Raw genomic sequence first — 24,662 nt, 5'->3', positions numbered from 1 at the left:
ATGGACAGAAGTGAAAATGAAAACACAATGGTCCAAAATCTTTGAGATGCCGCAAAAGAGGTTCTGGTGGTGGTGGCAGTGGGGGGGTGGGAGTTAGTTTATAGTAATACAGGCCTACATCAAAAGCAAGAAAAATCTCAAATAAACAACTTAACCTTACATCTAAAGGAGCTAGAAAAAGAAGAACAAAACCCAAAAGCAGAAGGAAGAAAATAATAAAGATTAAAGCAGAAATAGATAAATTAAAAAAAACAACAGAATAGATTGATGGAATCAGGAGCTAGTTCTTTGAAAAGATCAACAAAACTCTAGCCAGACTCATAAAAAGACAAAGAGAGAGGGAGGACTCAAATAACCAAATCAGAAATGGGAGGAGAAATGACAACCAACACCACAGAAATACAAAGGACTGTAAGAAAATATTATGAAAAATTATATGCTAACAACCTGGACAACCTAGAAGAAATGGACCAATTCCTAGAAACATATAACCTCCCAAAATTGAATCGGGAAGAAATAGAAAATTTAAAATAAAAGAAAAAAAGAAAATTTGAACAGACTAAGTACCAGCAATAAAACTGAATCAGTAATCAAAAAACTCCTAACAAACCAAAGTCCAGGACCAGACAGCTTCACAGGTAAATTCTACCAAACATTTAAAGAAGAGTTAATACCTATTTTTTCCCAAACTTTTCTAAAAAACAGAAAAGGAAGGAAAACCTTCAAATTCATTCTATGAGGCCAGAATTACCCTGATGCCAAAACCAGATAAAGACACCACAAAAAAAAAAAAAAAAAAAAAAAAAAAGAGTTCATTTCTGATGAACATAAATGCAAAAGTCCTCAACAAAATATTAGAAAACCAAATTCAACAATGCATTAAAAAGATCATTTATCATGATGCTGGGATTTATTCCTGGGATGCAAAGGTGGTTCAACATTTGGAGATCAATCAACATGATATATCACGTCAATAAGATAAAGGATAAAAACTACATGATCATTTTAATAGATGCAGAAAAAGCACTTGACAAAGTGCAACATCCATTCATGATAAAAACCCTCAACAAAGTAGGGTTAGAGGGAACATACCTCAACACAATAAAGGCCTTATATCAAAAACTCAAAGCTAACATCATATTCAAGGAGGAAAAACTGAGCACTTTTCCTCTAAGGTCAGGAATAAGACAAGGATGTCCACTCTCACCACTTCCATTCAACATAGAACTGCAAGTCCTAGCCACAGTAATCAGACAACACAAGGAAATAAAAGGCATTCAAATTGGTAAGGAAGAAGTAAAATTTTCACTATTTGCAGATGACATGATATTATATATAGAAAATCCTAAAGACTCCACTAAGAAACTACTAGAACTGAGAAATGAATTCAGTAAAGTTGTAGGATACAAAATCAATGTACAGAAACCTGTTGTATTTCTATACACTATTAATGAAACAGCAGAAAGAGAAATCAAGAAAACAATTCCATTTACAATTTCAAAAAATAATAAATACATAGGAATAAACTTCACCAAAGAGGTCAAAGACCTGTACTCTGAAAACTAAAACACTGATGAAAGACACTGAAGATGACACAACAAAAAGACATTCCATGTTCATGGATTGGAAGAATAAATATTGTTAAAGTATCTATACTACCTAAAGCAATCTACACATTTAATGCAATCTCTATCAAAATACCAACAGCATGTTTCACAGAACTAAAATAAACAATCCTAAAATTTGTATGGAACCACAGAAGACCCTGGAGAGCTAAAGCAATCTTGAATAAAAACAAACAAACAAAAACTAGAGGTATCACAATTCCAGACTTCAAGTTATATTACAAAAGTATAGTAATCAAAATAGTATGGTACTGTCACAAAAACCGACACATAAGTCAATGGAACAGAACAGAAAGCCCAGAAAAAAACCCATAATTATATAGTCAATTGATCTTTGACAAAGGAGGCAAGAATATAAAATGGGGAAAAAGTCTCTTCAACAAATGGGTGTTGGGAAAAATGGACGGCTACATGCAAAAGAATAAAACTTGACCATTTTCTTACACCAAACATAAAAATAAACTCAAGTGGAGAGACACAGAAGCAGAAGCAGTGGGAAGATGGCAGCATAGGAGGACGCTGAGCTCACCACGTCCTGAGGATCACTTAGATTCCACCCACACCTGCCTAAATCACCCAGAAAATCGCCAGAAGACTAGCAGAATGGATTCTCCAGAGCCAAGCGTAGACAAGAGGTCCACGGAAGAGGGTAGGAAGGGCGGAGAGGAGGTGTGCGCTACACGGACTGGCAGGAGGGAGCCAGGGCGCAGAGGCGGCCCGCCGGCAAAGCAGAGCCCCCGAGTCTGGCTTGCAAAAGCAGAGGGGCCGGAAGGAGTGTGTTCGGACAGCAAGCGGGACTTAAAATCTGGAAGGTTATAAGTTAACAGCTCTACTCAGAGAGCTAGGAGGGAGAGTTGTTGAGCCCCGGACAACAGAGCGCAGCTTGGCGGGGAACAAGGCGCTTACCAACACCATCTCCCTGGCTCATCCCCCAGCCAAAATCCCAAAGGGAACCAGTTCCTGCCAGGGAACTTGCTTGCACCTCGAAAACACCCAAAAACCAACGCTGTGCTTCTGCAGATCCATCCCTCCAGCAGGTCTGACTCCCTCCTGGTGCCACAGGGCCCCTCCCGAAGCGGACCTCCGAAGGAAAAGCCAGCTGAGCCTGCCCCTCCCGCCCCTGTGCACCATGCCGATCCACCCCAGCTAATACACCAGATCTCCAGCACCACAAGCCTGGCAGTGTACAAGTAGCCCATACGGGCCACACCACCCCACAGTGAATCCCGCCCCTAGGAGAGGGAAAGAGAAGGCACATACCAGTCTGACTATGGCCCCAGTGGTGGGCTGGGGGCAGACATCAGGTCTGACTGCGGCCCCGCCCACCAACACAAGTTATTCAAGACAGCACAGGGGAAGTGCCCTGCAGTTCTGCACCAATCCAGGGACTATCCAAAATGACGAAACGGAAGAATTCCCCTCAAAAAAACCTCCAAGAAATAACCACAGCTAACGAACTGATCAAAAATGATTTAAACAACATAACAGAAAGTGAATTTACAATAATAGTCATAAAATTAATCACTGGGCTTGAAAACAGTATAAAGGACAGCAGAGAATCTATTGCTACAAAGATCAAGGGACTAAGGAACAGCCAGGAGGAGCTAAAAAATGCTATTAATGAGCTGCAAAATAAAATGGAGACAACCACGGCTCAGATTGAAGAGGCAGAGGAGAGAATAGGTGAACTAGAAGATAAAATTATGGAAAAAGAAGAAGCTGAGAAAAAGACAAAAAACTCCAGGAGTATGAGGGGAAAATTAGAGAACTAAGTGATGCACTAAAGAGAAATAATGTACGCATAATTGGTATTCCAGAGGAGGAAGAGGGAGGGAAAGGTGCTGAAGGTGTACTTGAAGAAATAATAGCTGAGAACTTCCTTGATCTGGGGAAGGAAAAAGGCATTGAAATCCAAGAGGCACAGAGAACTCCCTTCAGACGTAACTTGAATCGATCTTCTGCACGACATATCATAGTGAAACTGGCAAAATACAAGGATAAAGAGAAAATTCTGAAAGCAGCTAGGGATAAACATGCTCTAACATATAAAGGGAGACCTATAAGACTCATGACCGATCTCTCTACTGAAACTTGGCAGGCCAGAAAGGAATGCCACGAGATCTTCAATGTGATGAACAGAAAAAAAATATGCAGCCGAGAATCCTTTATCCAGCAAGTCTGTCATTTAGAATAGAAGGAGAGATAAAGGTCTTCCCAAACAAACAAAAACTGAAGGAATTCGTTACCACTAAACCAGCCCTACAAGAGATCCTAAGGGGGATCCTGTGAGACAAAGTACCAGAGACATCGCTACAAGCATGAAACCTACGGACATCACAATGACTCTAAACCCATATCTTTCTATAATAACACTGAATGTAAATGGACTAAATGCACCAACCAAAAGACATAGGGTATCAGAATGGATTAAAAAACAAGACCCATCTATTTGCTGTCTACAAGAGACTCATTTTAGACCTGAGGACACCTTCAGATTGAAAGTGAGGGAATAGAGAACTATTTATCATGCTACTGGAAGTCAAAAGAAAGCTGGAGTAGCCATGCTTATATCAGACAAACTAGACTTTAAATTAAAGGCTGTAAGAAGAGATGAAGAAGGGCATTATATAATAATCACAGGGTCTATCCATCAGGAAGAGCTAACAATTATAAATGTCTATGCGCCGAATACAGGAGCCCCCAAATATATAAAACAATTACTCACAAACATAAGCAACCTTATTGACAAGAATGTGGTAATTGCAGGGGACTTTAACACCCCACTTACAGAAATGGATAGATCATCTAGACACACGGTCAATAAAGACACAAGGGCCCTGAAGGATACATTGGATCAGATGGACTTGACAGATATATTTAGGACTCTGCATCCCAAAGCAACAGGATATACTTTCTTCTCAAGTGCACATGGAACATTCTCCAAGATAGATCACATACTGGGTCACAAAACAGCCCTTCATAAGTATACAAGAATTGAAATCATACCATGCATACTTTCAGACCACAATGCTATGAAGCTTGAAATCAACCACAGGAAAAAGTCTGGAAAACTTCCAAAAGCATGGAGGTTAAAGAACACCCTACTAAAGAATGAGTGGGTCAACCAGGCAATTAGAGAAGAAATTAAAAAATATATGGAAACAAACGAAAATGAAAATACAACAATCCAAACGCTTTGGGATGCAGCGAAGGCAGTCCTGAGAGGAAAATACATTGCAATCCAGGCCTATCTCAAGAAACAAGAAAAATCCCCAGTACAAAATCTAACAGCACACCTAAAGGAAATAGAAGCAGAACAGCAAAGACAGCATAAACCCAGCAGAAGAAGAGAAATAATAAAGATCAGAGCAGAAATAAACAATATAGAATCTAAAAAACTGTAGAGCAGATCAATGAAACCAAGAGTTGGTTTTTTGAAAAAATAAACAAAATTGATAAACCTCTAGCCAGGCTTCTCAAAAAGAAAAGGGAGATGACCCAAATAGATAAAATCATGAATGAAAATGGAATTATTACAACCAATCCCTCAGAGATACAAGCAATTATCAGGGAATACTATGAAAAATTATATGCCAACAAACTGGACAACATGGAAGAAATGGACAAATTCCTAAACACCCACACACTTCCAAAACTCAATCAGGAGGAAATAGAAAGCTTGAACAGACCCATAACCAGTGAAGAAATTGAATCAGTTATCAAAAATCTCCCAACAAATAAGAGTCCAGGACCAGATGGCTTCCCAGGGGAGTTCTACCAGATGTTTAAAGCAGAGATAAAACCTATCCTTCTCAAGCTATTCCAAAAAATAGAAAGGGAAGGAAAACTTCCAGACTCATTCTATGAAGCCAGTATTACTTTGATTCCCAAACCAGACAGAGACCCAGTAAAAAAAAGAGAACTACAGGTCAATATCCCTGATGAATATGGATGCAAAAATTCTCAGTAAGATACTAGCAAATCGAATTCAACAGCTTATAAAAAGAATTATTCACCATGATCAAGTGGGATTCATTCCTGGGATGCAGGGATGGTTCGACAATTCACAAATCAATCAACGTGATCCATCACATTAATAAAAGAAAAGAACCATATGATCCTGTCAATCGATGCAGAAAAGGCATTTGACAAAATTCAGCATCCTTTCTTAATAAAAACCCTCGAGAAAGTCGGGATAGAAGGAACATACGTAAACATCATAAAAGCCATTTATGAAAAGCCCACAGCTAACATCATCCTCAATGGGGAAAAACTGAGAGCTTTCCCCCTGAGATCAGGAACACGACAGGGATGTCCACTCTCACCACTGTTGTTTAACATAGTGTTGGAAGTTCTAGCATCAGCAATCAGACAACAAAAGGAAATCAAAGGCATCAAAATGGGCAAAGATGAAGTCAAGTTTTCACTTTTTGCAGGTGACATGATATTATACAGGGAAAATCCGATAGACTCCACCAAAAGTCTGCTAGAACTGTTACATGAATTAAGCAAAGTCGCAGGATACAAAATCAATGTACAGAAATCAGTTGCATTCTTATACACTAATAATGAAGCAACTGAAAGACAAATAAAGAAACTGATCTCATTCACAATTGCAACAAGAAGCATAAAATACCTAGGAATAAATCTAACCAAAGATGTAAAAGATCTGTACGCTGAAAATTATAGAAAGCTTATGAAGGAAATTGAAGAAGATATAAAGAAATGGAAAACATTCCGTGCTCATGGATTGGAAGAATAAATATTGTCAAAATGTCAATACTACCCAAAGCTATCTACACATTCAATGCAATCCCAATCAAAATTGCACCAGCATTCTTCTCGAAGCTAGAACAAGCAATCCTACAATTTGTATGGAACCACAAAAGCCCCCGAATAGCCAAAGTAATTTTGAAGAAGAAGACCAAAGCAGGAGGCATCACAATCCCAGACTTTAGCCTCTACTACAAAGCTGTCATCATCAAGACAGCATGGTATTGGCACAAAAACAGACACGGAGACCAATGGAATAGAATAGAAACCCCAGAACTAGACCCACAAAAGTATGGCCAGCTAATCTTTGACAAAGCAGGAAAGAATATCCAATAAAAAAAAGACAGTCCCTTTAACAAATGGTGCTAGGAGAACTGGACAGCAACATGCAGAAGAATGAAACTAGACCACTTTCTTACACCTTGCACAGAAATTAACTCAAAATGGATAAAGGACTTGAATGTGAGACAGGAAACCATCAAAACACTAGAGGAGAAAGCAGGAAAAGACCTCTCTGACCTCAGCCGTAGCAATTTCTGACTTGACACATCCCCAAAGGCAAGGGAATTAAAAGCAAAAATGAACTATTGGGACCTTATGAAGATAAAAAGCTTCTGCACAGCAAAGGAAACAATCAACAAAACTAAAAGGCAACCAACGGAATGGGAAAAGATATTTGCAAATGACATATTGGACAACGGGCTAGTATCCAAAATCTATAAAGAGCTCACCAAACTCCACACCCGAAAAACAAATAACCCAGTGAAGAAATGGACAGAAAACATGAATAGACACTTCTCTAAAGAAGACATCCGGATGGCCAACAGGCACATGAAAAGATGCTCAACGTCGCTCCTCATCAGGGAAATACAAATCAAAACCACACTCAGATATCACCTCACACCAGTCAGAGTTGCCAAAATGAACAAATCAGGAGACTAGAGATGCTGGAGAGGATGTGGAGAAACGGGAACCCTCTTGCACTGCTGGTGGGAATGCAAACTGGCGCAGCCACTCTGGAAAACAGTGTGGAGGTTCCTCAAAAAATTAAAAATAGACCTACCCTATGACCCAGCAATAGCACTGCTAGGAATTTACCCAAGGGATACAGGAGTACTGATGCACAAGGACACTTGCACCCCAATGTTTATAGCAGCACTTTCAACAATAGCCAAATTATGGAAAGAGCTTAAATGTCCATCAACTGATGAATGGATAAAGAAATTGTGGTTTATATACACAACGGAGTACTACGTGGCAATGAGACAGAAATATGGCCCTTTGTAGCAACGTGGATGGAACTGCAGAGTGTGATGCTAAGTGAAATAAGCCATACAGAGAAAGACAGATACCATATGTTTTCACTCTTATGTGGATCCTGAGAAACTTAACAGAAACCCATGGGGGAGGGGAAGGAAAAAAAAGAAAAAAAAGAAAAAAAAGAGGTTAGAGTGGGAGAGAGAGCCAAAGCATAAGAGACTCTTAAAAACTGAGAACAAACTGAGGGTTGATGGGGGAGGGGGGAGGGAAGGGAGGGTAGGTGATGGGCATTGAAGAGGGCATCTTTTGGGATGAGCACTGGGTGTTGTATGGAAACTAATTTGACAATAAATTTCATATAATAAATAAATAAATAAATAAACAAACAAACAAACAAACAAACAAACTCAAGTGGATTAAAGACCTAAATGTGAGACCTGAAACCATAAAAATCCTAAAAGAGAGCACAAGCAGTAATTTCTCTGACATCAGCCATAACAACATCTTTCTAGCTATATCTCCTAAGGTGAAAGAAATAAAAACAAAAATAAACTATTGGGAGTATGTCAAAATAAAAAATGAGGCACCTGGGTCGCTCAGTCAGTTAAGCATCTGACTTCGGCTCAGGTCATTATCTCACTGTTCATGAGTTTGAGCCCCGCATTGGGCTCTCTGCCGTCAGCAGGAGCCTGCTTCAAATCCTCTGTCACCCCCTCTCTCTCTGCACCTCCCCCACTTGTGCTCTCTTTCTCTATCAAAAATAAACATTAAAAAAATATATGTTCCTAGAAAGAAAGAAAGAAAGAAAGAAAGCAAGCAAGCAAGCAAGCTTCTACACAGCAAAGGAAACTATCAAAACTAAAAGACAACTTACTGAATTGGAGTATATATTTGCAAATGGTATATCCAATAAAGGATTAGTATCAAAAATATATAAAAGAACCAATATAACTCAACACCAAAAAAAACCAAACAATCCAAGTGAAAAATGGACAGAAGACATGAACAGACATTCCTCCAAAGAAGACATACAGATGGCCAACAGACACATGAAAAGTTGCTCAACATCATTCATCGTCAGGGAAATACAAATCAAAACCATAATGGTATCTGTTAGAATGGCTAAAATAAAAAAAACTCCAGGAAAAACAACTGTTGGTGAAGATGTAGGGAAAGGGGAACCCTTTTGCACTGTTGGTGGGAATGCAAGCTGGTACAGCCACTATGGAAGACAGTATGGAAAAAAAATAAATAACAGAACTACCCTATGATCCAGAAATTGCACCAGTAGGTATTTACCCAAGGAATACAAAAACACTAATTTGAAGGGATATATGTACCCCTTTGTTTACTACAGCAATATTTACAATAGCCAAATTATGGAAGGAGCCTGAGTGTCCATCAGTAGATGGACGGATAACGAAGATGTGGTATGTATGTATGTATGTATGTATGTATGTGTGTGTGTGTGGTGGAATATTATTCAGCCATAAAAATAAATGAAATCTTGCTATTTACAACACTGTGGATGGCTCTAGAGAGTATAATGCTAAATGAAATAAGCCAGTCATAAACCACAAATATGGTTTCACTCATATATGGTATTTAAGAAACAAAACAAAGGAACAAAGGAAAAAAGAAGAGACAAACCAAAAAAACACACTCTTAACTACAGAGAACAGCAGATAGTTACTAGAGGGAGGTCAGTTGGGGGGATGGGTGAAACAGGTGATGGGGATTCAGGAGTATACTTATTTTGATAAGCACAGAGTAATATACGGAACTGCTTAATCGCTATATTGTACACAGGAATATGGCACTGTATGATAACTACACTGGAATTAAAATTAACCAAATAATATGAAAATGTGACATGATACTGAGCAACTGAGGGAATGTAAGAAATGAAAAAAAAAAAAAAAGGACAATGAGGACTTCTACTTTCTGGCAGTGTGACCAACTAAATATCTCCTGCCACAAAACATTCAGATTCTGGATAAAATGCAACAAAACACTTTACAATATATTGTTGAGCACCGTATACACTAATAAAATAGCACAAAATATGTAAAGTGAAAAGCAACAAAACTACAAGGATAAATGGAGAATTCCATGATCTTAATGAGAAATTTCAATACATATTTCTTAGTAAGTGAAAGAACATACAAAAAATTAATAAATAAATATGAGATGTGATTACAACACTACAATTAACATGTCTGATTTAAAGGGCACATATAGAACCCACACCCAACAATTAGGGAACAAGAGCTTTAAAGGACGTTGGACCAGTGGAGAGTCCACCCTGTCCTGATGGGGCAAAGTGACTGAGCAAAGACAGGGCCACCACAGGTGGTGTTCCACATCTCCCTTGTATGAATGATGCTGAGATTGACCCTTTGCTGCCTAAGAGGAAGTTGTTAGAGAACAGCAGAGGACTTTTCTCAAGTTTCTGTATCCCAAGAGGGAGAATGCCCAGACTGTGTTGAGTATCCATTCTGGGACAGAGTTGGAAGAAGCATGGGCAACTGGTAACACTTACTTCCTTATTTACTCCCAAATTGCCTGGTTCCTAAAATTTTTGAGTGTCTGTTAATCAGACCATATACTGGAAAGAATTAAAATATACTATGTTTAATTCTCCTAACTCAGGAGTCATACTGCAACAGCCAGGATAAATTGATGGTCAGCACTTAAGAACTATTTATTATCCAGTTTAAGGGCAGGCAGAATAAAAGTGACACATGTACTTTTGCTGTATTAAAATAATTTCCTCACAGGGCAAGTCATTTCCTTACAAGTCGCATCCTTTGTTTAATTCTTCTAGAATGTCAACACTGATTAATCCAATAATACTAGTTTGTGTGTATGCAATGTGCAGAGAATAAATCAGACACTGAAAACTCAAATACCTGCAGGGGCTAGGCAGGTAAATTCGGAGGGGCAGAAGATAGCAGGAGTAGTTGGTAGCAGCTGCCATTCAACTCTAACAGACTGTTATTTGAAAATGGGGACACAGAATTATCAGATATATCAATTTTTCATAAGAGAGCTAGAATCTAGATTTTTATGTTAAAATCTCCAAATTTTAAATTTTGTCACTTTAATATAAATATTTAAAATACCATACAGGACAAAATAAGACACTTTGGGTCGGATCTAGCTTGGACCACTTTCAAGTTGTTGCAAACTAATAGACATAAAGAATTTAAACTTGGAAGGGACTTTAGTGGACTTTTAAGTCTATTATTTTCAAAAAGTGTGTGTGTGTGTGCGTGTGTATTTTGCCAAGTAAGATTTTCTTTAAATAAGAGATTACAAAGAAGCCCAATATATTAAATAAATAAAAGCACAGCTGCTCTGGCTGAAAAGGAAGCCCTCCCTCTGAGATACCTCTCACTGCTCCCCTTCCCTGCCAGTGACCTCAAAGCACTTCCAGAGATCACAGTCTGAAAACCAATAACCTGATCCAGACCCTCAGATTATAAGTGAGTAAACAGAATCCAACTGCTTATTGAAGTTGTTGTTGAAATCCCCAAATCTAGCCTGAATTAGAATTTAAGTGCCCATATTCTTATCTAATGCTACTTTTTACCAATTCTATAGGTACTGATAGTAAATTAGAATTTTGATTTATTCAGCACTTGCCATTAACTGGACACTGTGCTTTTCCTACCCCAATTCTTTTTACAACAATCCTATGAGAGAGATGTTCTTATCTCTACCTTGCAGATGATGAAACAGCCTCTAAGAACATCAATGTCCTAAGTAGCAACCAGGATGTGAGCCTGGGCCAGTAAGACTCCAGAGTGCATCCTCTTTGAACTCTGACACTACACTACTACCCAGCTCTAACTGAAAACTACCCCTCACAAGATGGGCAAGAAGACCAATGAAGACGAAGGGTAAACAAAAGATACCAAAAGAGGACAGGTAATCTTCTATCTGAAACGAAAGTCTTCAGTTTGAAAAAAATAAATGTTCCCAGGACAAATAATCAAAGAGTACAAAACCTCAAACTACATTTATCACATTATAGATGGTGCAAGTACCTCCTGATGCAGGTAATTTTTTTAAACAAATCATTATGGAACAAATAAGAGCACTTCAAATAATGGGTAGTCGGCCTATTATTGCACTCATCCCAATCAACTGAAAACAGAATAAGTGGAACGAGTGTATTTCCCTGATCCTTTGAACTAAAAAAAAACTCAATAGGAATCATTTATGGTTTTCCACAAAATGTCCTAGGCTTCTCAGAAACCAAACCCCCAGAGATGGAAAAACTACACTTGACTATGACATTTTTTTTTTTAATTTTCTAATGTTTATTTATTTTTGAGAGACAGAGCATGAGCATAAGCAGCAAGAGAGCAGAGAGAGAGAGAGAGAGAGACAAAATCCAAAACAGGCTCCAGGCTCTGAACTCTCAGCACAGAGCCTGACGTGGGGCTCAAAATCACAGACCATGAGATCATGACCTGAGCCAAAGCTGGACGCTTAACCAAGCCACCCAGGTGCCCCTTGACTATGACATTTCTTATGTCCATAATCTTATAATCAGAATTCCATCATATTATTAAACTGGTATTTATATACAGCAGGACAAGTGCTATTTAAATATGTGAACTGAGCAAAGATTTAAATTCCCTAGTCTGATCGGTCTGCTCTTCCTTCCCCCCTTAGTGACACACCTCCTTCAAATCTCTCAGTAGGTAACTCAGGGCCTTCATGGTCTCACTCATGAATTTCTCTTTTTCATATTTCATTTTCAAAGGCTCAGAAACTCATTGAGTGACTAACCACAACATAAAATATCAATTCAATAATAACTATTGAATAGTAACTCAAATAGTCCAGTTGATTATAGTTTTAACATTCAGAGAAATAAAAGGTAGGTTCCTTTAAGGAAATGGTCCCTGGCAGAAATCCTGTGGTAGATACTATTAGTACTAACAGAGATGAGGAAGAAGAGGGCAATTAAGAAGGCAACTGATGCCTCCATTCTGAAATATAACCAGAGTCTAACTATGATAAATAGACAATAAGAATCAAAATACGCAAAGTAGTTTATATAATCCTTTGCCTGGTATAATGCCAGCATCCTAATTCTGGTTCCAGCTTTGCCATTAACTACTAGTGCCACCTTCAGCAGATCATTTTCTGTGTTCAGTCTCAGACCATCCATCAGTAAGATGAGAGTGATGAACTGATGGATGATCTCTAAGGACATTTCATGACTCAAAAAGTTTATGAAGAAGGTAACAAAGTCTTGCGTAGCAGAGCTGGACATAAATTTCAAAACAACTGTAGGTACTACAATGACCTTTTCTCCTTGATCAGTAATACTGTCTTGCACTGAGCTCTCGGGTGAATGCTTATCATTTCCATCTGCGCAGCAGCCCTATTTTGGGGAGTCCCAAAGTAGGTGAGATGCTACAGAAACTGAAGAAGGGATGCAGGGGTGCAATCTTCTAATAAACACATAGGCACATAATCTAAACGTGGCCATTTGGATATTCCAGGTATTGTGATTCGTGGGGAGAGTGCTGTACAAAAGAACTGATAGGTTATCTGAGGCAACTGCAGTGGGTTTAATAATGCCCACAGTGCCGAAATAAGTATCCAGGGGCAATGGTTCAGGAAGTGTCCAATGGCATTGGCACTGGTGACAGACTGATCCTATGGCATGATCTTAGCTGTGTCCTGGTTCCCTTTGCTCCTCTCTATATTCTGAACCTGGTTCTCCAGTCTCCCCTGTGACTGAAGAAGCTATCTAATATCCATCCAGTTTCTGCTTAAGTTAGTCAAAGCTGGTTTCTATTGTTTGCAGCCAAAAAGACTGACTGGTACAGCAATTACGTAAGGAATGGGATGTAAGTGACCTCAGTGAAATGGGAGGAATTCTAGAACTGGTCTTCTGACCTAATTGGGGCCAAAAGCAGTGAACCATTCTACCAGCATTTGGAAATGGAAGTCTGGCAACCCAGGGTATACGGCAGAAAACCAGCTAGTTGCATTATCCTTGTAATAACTTAGATTCCCAGAATGTCTTAGAATGATATGCCCAGTAAAAGTAAGGCTGAGTGGCTACTGCCAGAGAGGCAGAAAATAGTATGAAAAGCATGAAATATTCAAGGATGGTGGGCTGAGGTGAGTGCCTCTAGTGCCCCTAGTGCCTCTAATGGCAGTGTTTAGCCTAGGAAAAGAAAAGAGTGACAAACTGACATTCCTAAATTCTTGGCTGGAGGTGTGGAGTGAAATACAAGGATTAAAAAGACTTAAGGTTTAAGATGTTGAAAACCAAATGCACAGTTTGATCCTGCATGTTGCCAAATTACATTAGTTAAATTTGCTACCCTTTCACACAAGAAATCAAGAGTTATTGTGATCTGAAAGCCGTGGGAGCCCCCGATCTGAAGTGGGGATACAAGACAAGGTTCAGAGATTCACACGATGCTCTAAACCTGAAGACCTCAAAGCAGACCCTCATCCCTGGTCTGTCAAGGCAGATACTCCTCACCTGAAAGATTTACTTTGTAAGAGGAAAATAAATAGCTTCATACCACATCCCTACTGTTCTTCAATGTCTCAACCCATAAGCAGAGTTCTACCCTAGCATGCCCTGGGAGGGTCAAGTCAAAAGCAAATCTGGAAAACAGGAGCATACATTACTTGTAAGACATTGTTCACTTACATTGGTTTCTGAGTGTGCTGGATTAAGGAGGAAAGAACGTAATTTCAGACAGTGCTAAGACACACTGATATGGCTGTATTCATTCTAGATTCAATGTGCTAGTTTCATAAACTAGGCTTCTGAAGGTCAGATGATAAATGGGCTTATGACAGAAGCTTAGTGGGAGCCCAAACTCAACCCATTGTAATTTCCCAAGTCCACGCATGTATACTTCAAATTGCTGTATTTAGCAATAGCACAATCACAAAACTGGCTTCTTGGATAAACATTATTATGGTAGAAGAGGTCAAATGAGAGGTCTCCCTCTACCATGAGAGAAAATCGAAAGCAGTAATTCAAGCCAGAGAGGGTTTCCAGAGACTAGTAACATCATCAAAAACATATTTAGGGATGTAATTCTTAGCACCTGTCCATTGTAACTTTCCAGTACAACTGAATATATTATTAATAGATTGTCTTAAACCTTAATCAAAGGGCTCAGATGCTTTTCCAGATGTGGTCTCTTTACTGCAGCAAATCAGTACCACCTTGGCACTTCATATGCAGGCCAATGCTAACCTGGCCAATGCTTTTTTCCTCCAAAAGCCATTTACTTTTATCTAGGAAGGATGACAACACATCTTTACCAACTTGCCTTAGAGCAGTGGTTCTCGAAGAGTGGTCCCTGAAAAAACAGCAGCAGCATCCCAAAGGCATTTGTTAGAAATGCAAATTCTCGGGGCACCTGGGTGGCTCAGTGGGTTAAGCGGCCGACTATGGCTCAGGTCATGATCTCACAGTTCATGGGTTCGAGCCGTGTGTCAGGCTCTGCACTGACAGCTCAGAGCCTGGAGCTGCTTTGGATTTTGTGTCTCCCTTTCTCTGCCCTTCCCCTGCTCATGCTCTGTCTCTGTCTCTCAAGGTTAAATAAATGTCAAAAAAATTGTAAAAAAAAAAAAAAAAAAGAAAAAAATGCACATTCTCCATCCCACCAAGGACCTACAGTTTCAGGAAGGGGGTGGGAGCAGCAATCTGCGTTTTACCAAGCCCTTCAGATGATTCTCATGCACACCAAAGTTTCAGAAGCACCACCTTAGAATAACATCAGCTCTTCAGCTCTGTGCCTCAATTTCATTGTCAGAGACTCTAACCATATTGCTATTTCCTAGGACATCACACTGGCCCATCATATTTAGGACATAAAAGCTGATAAGGCCATAGATATACATCCAATGAGGATTCCAATATTAGCCCTAAATAAATAAAAGGACCTTCCACCTTGGTTTTGCTAATAGTTCCTGATAGAAACTGGACATGACTATGGGACATCTCGAGATAACATGCCTAGTTACCTCTTATACATTGGGTACTATCTAACTCACCTACTCATAACATCAGGTATACCCAACAGCATTCCATCTTCAAGTGGCCTGGGCCGAGCAGATATTAAAGACATGGGAAAGCAGCATGAACATACTGCTTACACTCTCAAAATGCCTGCTTCTGCCACGCTACCATCTTTTCCTGGAAACACACCAGCTAGCTCCCCATGCTATGACATGGCAATGGAAGGAATCATAAGCCTGGAGTTGGTGGCATTCTAACCCAAAGAGAAAGTTTGGGTTAGCATTCTACTAGAGAGGGATCAAAAGAAGAAAAACATTTTTATTTTTAAAAAATATATAAGCTGGGGCGCCTGGGTGGCTCAGTCAGTTAAGTGACCAACTTTGGCTCAGGTCATGATCTCACGGTTTGTGAGTTCGAGCCCCACATCGGGCTCTGTGCTGACAGCTCAGAGCCGGGAGCCGCTTCTGATTCTGTGTCTCCCTCTCTCTCTCTGCCCCTCCCCCACCCATGCTCTGTCTCTCTCCGTCTCAGAAAGCAACATTAAAAAAATTAAAAAAAAAAAAAATATATATATATATATAAGCAGACTGCTCCTGTGGCAGTATCTTAGCTATGCCTTGACTCCCTTAGTACTAAAGACAGAGATACATAAACATTTGTCTCTTTGCTGAAACATGAATCCCACATGGAAGCAAGCAAGCAAGCCACTTTACTACTAAATGAGACCAGGCACCGCAAGGCATCTGATTCTCAGCTCAGGATCCGTGCTTTCTACCCACAGTGACTTACACAAGTAATTCTCAAGGAGTGATAAATTTCTTATTTATTCCCTATTTATTTATTTTTATTTTATGAGTATATTTACTCATTTTAAAATAGTATTTATTCCTTTATTCCTTACTTGAAAAGGCATCAAAACAAAGCCAACTTCTAGTAATGGTAATGAAAATTGAGGGAAAGTGAAGAAATCTAAAAAACAACTAAAGAAAGTGATAGGCCTTGGCTAGACAACAGAGTCACTAAAGATCTACAGAGCTCCTTAAATTAAGTTTACATTTCAGAGAGTACTGTTAAAGTGGTTACAGAGATCTCAAGTAAATTCTTTGAGAATGTCAACGGACTACTATATAATAAAGTGATGCAAACTTTTTCAATTATTTTCATGAATGTGACCAATGCCAGGAAAGTGAGCTTCTTTAAAAAATACAAAGCGGAGCCTAGAATACAAGAATTAAAAGCAGGAATTTGCATTATTTCCATAATGGGAATACTTGTTATTTTCACGGCAGTTCTTAGCAGGCAGCAGTATAAATTTTAAATTATTTCTCCAAAAGAGTGTTTGTTTTGGAAATTAAACAAATATACATAGTAACTGATTGGCACTACAAAAGAATCTGTCCAATAAAGAGTCAATTTTTTAATTTAAAACTTATAACTTGGAAAAACTCTAATTCCAGGGAAACTACGCATTCAGGTACACATTCAACAAATATTAATGAATGAATACATGACAAATACACAAACTAGAGTAATAAAGCTTCATTATCTACATGCCACATTCTCAAGGAAAGGAAATAACCACAACATAACAGTCTTCCCAGAGTCTGAAAGAACCATGTTCCTGTATGGATAGGCTCTCCCGAAGGCATAACCAGTAATATCCTAGACTGTGGGATAGCAAGGAACGGCCCTGCAGGCACCTGGTGCCTATCAGCAGAGCCTCCCGGGAGAACTACTGTTCTCTGGTTACCTACAGGTCTAATCCTGATTCCGCAGACTTGGAAACAGTCATAACGCTTTCTATTACTGCAACAGAACATCACAAAGGAAGTTAAGCTTGCGACTTCTACATTTAAAACACAATAGTAGCCACTATACACACACCTGACTTGCAACACTTTTCAATATCTATTTCATTTTGAATGACTCAAGTACTCACTTTCAGAATCGTCACAGCTATTTTCAGAAAGTCTTCCCTGAAAACAAAAGTTAGTCACACTAAACATTTTCTTTCCTTGTGTATGGGGATAGAAGAGTAGAGAATAAAGAGGAAACGAAGGGGTCCACTAGACTCTAAAAGCAGGAAAGTGAAAATGTTTAAAAACCACTGCCCAACAGAAATAGTTTTTTTTTTTTCCTTAGAAGTCTGTTTATACAGTTTTCTTCATCCCTTTATTTTTAATTGAATAGAGACATTTTAGGAGTGCATATTAACAGGTGGAAAGGAAAGAGGTTTTTTTGGCTCACTTCCCTTTAGACCTTTCAAAAGTGGAACGACCACATGCTGTTCCAAACACAATACATGACTTTGCTTTTGCTTAGAGCTCAATGAAGGCAATTCAAAAAGAAAAATACAATATTCCTGTTTCCATTTTCCCTAGATCAGTCTCAGCTCTTTCTGGATGAAATCAGTCTCTCAAGGGACATCAACCTCACAATTTGGGAAACAATGCTCTAGATATGAAACAAAAAGGAACACAATGGAAAATCAGCAGCCATTTGTTTTTCTGCTTGGGAGAGTTAGGCTGTACAACATCCTTTTCATTACCAAGCCAAGTTACTATTCAGAATTGTAAATTAACTCTTTGCAATACAAATGACTTCAGCTTCAGATAACAAAATAAGGAAAAAAACCTTAAGTCCCTTATTTCAAGCAATCTCTGAAACAAAACCAAAGAACCAGAATATCCCAGTCAGTGGTCTGTGATAAATTTGGCCTAAGAAAAATTTATGCGGAAAGTAAATTACATATAGCTCAGGTAGCATATCAACAAGAATGCATAATAATGTTTACTTAGTACATGCTCTGTGTTTATAATCCTTAAGAACACTTTCAAATACCTTAAACCAGGTTCGGCAAACTACAGGCTGTGGGCCAAAACCAGTCCACTGCCTGTTTTTGTAAATAGTTTCACTGAAGCACATCCACATTCATTTGTTTACATATTATTTATGGCTGCTTTTTTTTTTCCTGCGATTGCAGAGTTGAATAGCTGTGACAGAGTCTGTATGGTTTGCAAAGCCAAAAATATTTATTATTTTACGAGTTTGCACTCCTTGCTCTAAACCAATGGGTCTCAAATTTTAACATGCATAAGAGACACAGTTTCCTGGGCTCCATCTTCACAGATCATGGTTCACTGGGTGAGATGGGGTCCATGAACTGCATTTCTAACAAGCTCACAAGCTGCTGGTCTATGAAGTGAACTTTGAGAACCACTGCTCTAAACCCATCTCATATAATCACAGATGAGCACTGATAGCAGATACTACAAATTCTATAAAACAGGACAGCCCTCATACAAAATGAAAACTAAGAGAAGATAGATCATTTGACATAAGGAATCCCTGGTGGCTAAGAAGACACAACTGGTTGCCATAATCAGCTGATAATTCTTCAGCCCCTCATCCTAACATTAATTCATATGGAACACAGGAAATTCAACAGGGACCAGCAATAATCGAAGACAGTTGTGTTGGAGGTATAAAACCCAATCTGTTCTTTAAAGAAGCTGTAAAATGCCTTTTTTTTAGTAAAAGCTGAGCTATATGCAGTTATAATTTAGTATTTGACTGAATTGTAATAGTGTTTTTGTTTTGTTTACAGTACAATGTTTGAAAAAAATCTGTTACATATGATTTATAATACAGTGGGCCAATCAAAAGATGAATTCTGGCACTCCATACAAGTAAATATAAATGGTTAAAAATAAAATTCTTTAAATGAATCCTAAGAAACATGTGTCATGCTAAAATGGGAAATATTAGAGGAAACAGAGGATGTCAACTGATACATTTTATCAGAACTAGGCTCAGGTAGAACCAAAGTGGGTGATATGAAACCACCTAAAAATATCAGAATTTCTTTCACCTGGACACTGCAGACGACAGAGGTGGAAGGTAAAAATTTGTAGGTAAAATTCTCTTTGTTGATTTTTTAGAGCAGGAAACACCACCTTTTTACTTACTCAGCTTTTACTGTGTATCTATCATGCTCTGAGGCACTGTACTAGCCATTAGGGGAAAAAAATGAATATCCCTACTCTCAACACTTGCAATCTAGTGCGAACCACACCTATAACTACAATACAGCGTAGTTAAGTATTTAAGAACCATTGTATATTAAGTACTATCAGAGTGTAGAAAGTAAGGAGATTACATATGCTTGGGAGAAAGATGAAAGAAGGCTTCACTGAGCACAGAGTTACTGCTTTAACTGAGACCTGCAGAAATTGAGCCGGTGAAGGATAGGTAGAGAGCCTGGGAAGCAACCAATACAATGTGTGCAAAGGTAGAGAAGTGAGAGGGAGTAATGTGGATGTGAGTTCTACAAACAGGTCAGTTTGGCTGATGGAGATCATGTAATATGAGAAGGGACAAGACAGGAAGCTGGACAGGAGAGCAGGGTCACATACGAAGAGCCTTGCATACTACGCTAGAGTCAGGTCTTTATTCTTCCAGCTTTAAGGAAATGGTGAAGAATTTTAACCCCAAAGTGGACTATGGATATACGTTTTATTTTATTTTTAAGTTTATTTATTTATTTTGAGAGACAGAGAGTGAGCAGGACAGAAGCAGAGAGAGAAGGAGACAGAGAGAATCCCAAACAGGCTCCACACTGTCAGCGCAGAGCCCCAGGCAGGGCTTAAACTCACAAACTGTGAGATCACGACCAGAGCCAAAGTCCAACGTTCAACTTGACTGAGCCACCTGGATATGTGTTTTATAATAAAATCACTGTGACGACACCAGGGGGGAGAGACTGGTGAAAACTGAGACTTTGTATTCATGGCACAGATAGGGAGGAGAAAGGGAGGTAGGTCTGGTCTGAATAGCAGTTTAAGAAAAACACCAAAATTCCCAGTTTAATTTTTATAGAAATTAAGTTTGCGAAGCAGCAGCAAAGACTAATATTAATACATCACATTCTGAATGTTAGGGTATATTGTCTTTTTTTATCCAATAAGGTCAAAGGCTAAAAAAACATCTAAAGATGACATTACAGCTCAGAGCCTGGAGACTGCTTCCAATTCTGGGTCTCCCTCTCTCTCTGCCCCTCCCCCACTCATGCGCGCGCACTCTCTCTCTCTCTCTCTTTCTGTCAAAAATAAATAAACATTAAAGATGACATTAGGGGAGCGGCTGGTGGCTCAGTCTGTTGAGCATCCAACTTCAGCTCAGGTTATGATCTCAGAGTTGGTGGGTTCGAGCCCCACGTTGGGCTCTGTGCTAACAGCTCCGAGCCTGGAGCCTGCTTCAGATTCTGTGTCTCCCTCTCTCTCTGCCCTTCCCCTGCTCACACTCTGTCAATCTCTCAAAATAAAATAAACATTAAAAAAAAAAAAGATGACATTATGGTCCATGTTGACAGAGAAGACTGTCAGATTATAGGCTTAGACTTTGGACAAATCCTAACTTCTCTGGGCTTCAGTTTCTTCAACCTATATGATGCAGGGTTCAGGGGTTCTTAACCATAATTGGTTTCTTTTGTAATGTTACTCATTTTATTTATATATATTTCTTAATTTTTTGTGGGGGCACCTGGGTGGCTTAGTCAGTTGAGCGGCCAACGACTTTGGCTCAGGTCATGATCTTGTGGTTCCTGAGCTGGAGCCCAGCATTGGGCTCTGAGCTAACAGCTCAGAGCCTGGAGCCTGATTGGGATTCTATGTCTGTCTGTCTGTCTGTCTGTCTCTCTCTCTCTCTCTCTGCCCCTCCCCCGCTTATGCTCTCTCTCAAAAATAAATAAATAAATATTTTAAAAATATTTAAGAACTTGGTAAGACATGAGCTATAAAACATATCAGAGAAAACATGAATGAATTATATAATTATTCTTTGAAGGTACTCCTACTACATACTTTATTTTAATCAGATTAAACTATCAAAATGGTTCTGATTAATCAATGAACCGATCACTGCATCATTTGTTCAGTGTTCAAAAGGATATTCTGCGTTGGTCTGAAAAACCACTGAAAGATTACCATACAGTAATTTGTAAATCCTTTTAAAGTACATCTACTTAGCTTTAAAAGCTCTGTTATTTTAGATCTGAATCTACAACGAGGTAGTCGAAACCCTATTCAAGGAAACAACAATGGAAGACTTGAATGTGCAAAAACAAAACTAATCGATTTTATAGTGTCTATATTAAAACTGTAAGGGTTTCATTTCTTAGCAACACTCTAAAGGGATGTTCTTTCAGGAGACTTATCAACCTAACAGATCTGTATGGCAGGGCAGGTTCCTGTCTCTACAGGTAACTCTCTTCCCACACTTCCCTAGCAATCTGCATATCTCTAAACCAGGGGCAGGTAACTAAGGCACCTAAGGCAATCTTAAGTGTCACTTGCCTCTCCCCAGACTTGTGATTTCTTTTAACTGGTATCTTACAAAGAATACTTAAGTGTTCTGCTGGAAAAAAAAAAAAAAAAAAAGGTCACTTTTCAGCAAAACACTATCTACAGCCCCCAAATCTTCCAGCAACTGATTTACCACAGAAAAACTGTGCCAAGTGAACATTAACAACTACTTACGACAAGGTATGTATGTAGTTCAGGCACTTTTAGTCCAGGCAATATAGATTATATGTTCATTTAATTAGGAAAAACTCAGAATTCACATTTCTAGAGGAACTACCATAATTGACTCAGGAAAGCAAAATATTTGCCAGGTGTAAGGTACTTCAAAATCATAACTACATTTCATGTAAAAGAAACCCTATCTTAAGCAAATCCACTATCAAAGGCCACAAATCTACACAAAATTTAAGTTAGTAGGAGGAATTAATTTTCAAAAGGATGTATTCAAAATATGACTTGTGCACAATTTGAAGAAATCCCTTACGGTGTTTAAAAAAAAAAAAAAAAAAAGTCAACATTTATAGTTTATTCCAGAGCAGAGCATAAACTATTTCTGTATAAATATATGAAGAAATACTCACCTCCATTTTCACAGCAGCTGTACTCTGGTCATAATGACCCATTAAATTAGGGAAAAATGTCATGTTGTAGGCCATTTTCATACATCTGGGAACAGTAATTGGTTCACAGGTGAAAAGACTGTGTCCTCGTATGAAGGGTAGAAAAATACACGTCCACAAAAATGGAAACATTTCCATTTTCTTCAAATTCCTGGTTTTACCACATGGCTTGGATTAATCTTTCTTTTCATTCTCTGATTTCCATCCGAAAATAAAATGTTCAAATTCCTCTTTCGTTATTTTACCATTTTGAAGGAAGTTCTTTTCCTGAAAATGAGTTCTGGGTCAATTACTGTAAAAACAACCGAGGGAGTGTATCTGCAACATTTGTCATAAACTCAAATAGGGACATTAAAGTGCAGAGTTAAGATTTTGACCCTTGGATAACTAACACTGGAAAAATGACGGAAAATTCAGTCCTTTGGAGACACCTTCCACCTGCTTTGGCACAGAATATGTAATCTGTTGAGCAAGTCTCATCTCTAGGGAACTGATGATAGAACATTTACGCTGTCTAGAACACCCGGTAAAGGGGGGGAGGGGGTGGGGGGCAGAGGATGAGTGAGATGGAGGGGAAAAAAAGTCATGCTGGGGTTGGGAATAAGTTCAACGTATTAATAAAATCGTGAAATCTAAGGCCCCTGTTGGATATCTTACCACGCACAGGAAAATTCTGTCCCAGGGTAATTTCTTAAGATCTGATGAATTCTTAAACTTCTTTAAGGACTCCAAAGAGCCAGTTTTTGTGGCGGTCTCTGGGGGAATATACTTTTCTGTTTTTCAAAAGGCCAACTAGGGGGAGACGTCTAGGATTCCTCCCGGAGGAGCGAAATTCGTTTTCCCGGGCAGGGGCGAGCGAAAGGGAAAAGGAGCCAAGCTGGACCGGGAGGGCCACGGAGTGTCTGGGCCCTGAATCGCGAATAACCGCACGCCCAGCCCAACACCCCCGCCCGCCCCCTCCCCGGGTGCCCAGGCTTCCAGCGCGGGGCAGACTAACTCGCCCCACACCCCTGCACCTGCCCCAGGCCTAGAGCCGGGCAGCAGCGTCCCGGCCCCGCTCGGTAGCGCGGGGACCCGGCGGCGCCCTTCAGGAACTGGCCCCAACTCGTGCGGAAACTCTGGCCCGAGCGGCCTGTCCCGCCGCCGCCTGCCCCGCACCTGTGGCTCCGAGCCCGCCGCGCGCGCCCCCGAGGCCCGCCTCGCTCTCCCCGGGACCCACTCGGCCCCGGCCCCCCGTCCGGCCGGCCCGAGGAGCCTCAGCTCGGCCGGCGGTCGGAGGCAGCCCTCCCTCCAGTCCTCGTCCAGCCTACCGTCCGCGCACCGCGACCTGAGACGGCTCCGGGAAGCGTCCGGAACTCCAGCTGCCTCCGGAGCGGCACCGGGAGCGAGAGCTGAGCGATCCCGCGAGACTGCGCGGTCAGGTCGGGCGGGCAGGTCTGGGCTCGCGGCGGTGGTGGCGGCGGCGGCGGCGGCTGCGGCGGACCTGGCCCTCCGCCCGACCCCGCCTGCCCTGCGGGCCCGGCAGGCGCCCCAGTGACCGGTGTCGGGCTGCGGGTCCCGCTGTGCGGCCGGCAAGTCCCCTCCACCTTGCCCCCTGTTCCGGTACCCGCAGCACACGACTATTCCTCGGGTCCAGAGGGGTTCAGCCTAGAAGGGTTTTTTGAAGCTGTTGGTGATCCCCTAAATAAAGCTTCCTTTAGGAGAACCCACAGCATTAAGGGTTTCAGGACATAAGATTTCTCAAAGGGGGCTGATGTGCTCTGTAAAAGGCGAAAGATGTATACGATCTGAAGAGAAACCAGAGTATACTGATGTGCTCTCTAAGGTCAATTGTCCAAGGGACCTTAGCTGGAAAGTGGGTAACTTCCTGGATAACTGTCCTTAAAAAAAAAAAAATCTTTTATTCATTCTGAGGTACAGGTGGCAATGGGATTTCAGCCTTGGCAGGTGCCACAGTTTTATTGACGCAAAACCGTAATAGAAAGTTGAACCACTTTAA

At 40.1% G+C, this 24,662-nt stretch overlaps 1 protein-coding gene across 2 annotated transcripts in view; it reads right to left on the bottom strand.

Annotated features, from left to right (window-relative positions):
• The window catches only part of FZD6 (frizzled class receptor 6), a 43,754-nt gene extending 19,636 nt beyond the window's left edge, over positions 1-24,118 (bottom strand). The window contains exons 1-2 of one of the 2 annotated variants that reach the window (XM_060611065.3): positions 23,974-24,118; positions 22,625-22,930 (exon numbers count right to left, since the gene is read on the bottom strand). In XM_060611065.3, coding sequence (XP_060467048.1) covers positions 22,625-22,801 — 177 coding nt within the window. In that variant the 5' untranslated portion in view covers positions 22,802-22,930; positions 23,974-24,118. The remainder of the gene's footprint in view (positions 1-22,624; positions 22,931-23,973) is intronic. The other variant, XM_060611066.3, reaches the window with a different exon arrangement.
• Between the last annotated feature and the right edge of the window lie 544 nt (positions 24,119-24,662).

The sequence above is a fragment of the Panthera onca genome, chromosome F2 (assembly GCF_046562875.1).
Source record: "Panthera onca isolate mPanOnc1 chromosome F2, mPanOnc1 haplotype 2, whole genome shotgun sequence".
In the NCBI taxonomy this organism is placed as follows: Eukaryota; Metazoa; Chordata; class Mammalia; order Carnivora; family Felidae; genus Panthera; species Panthera onca.
This window is presented reverse-complemented; position numbering and strand designations above follow the sequence as displayed.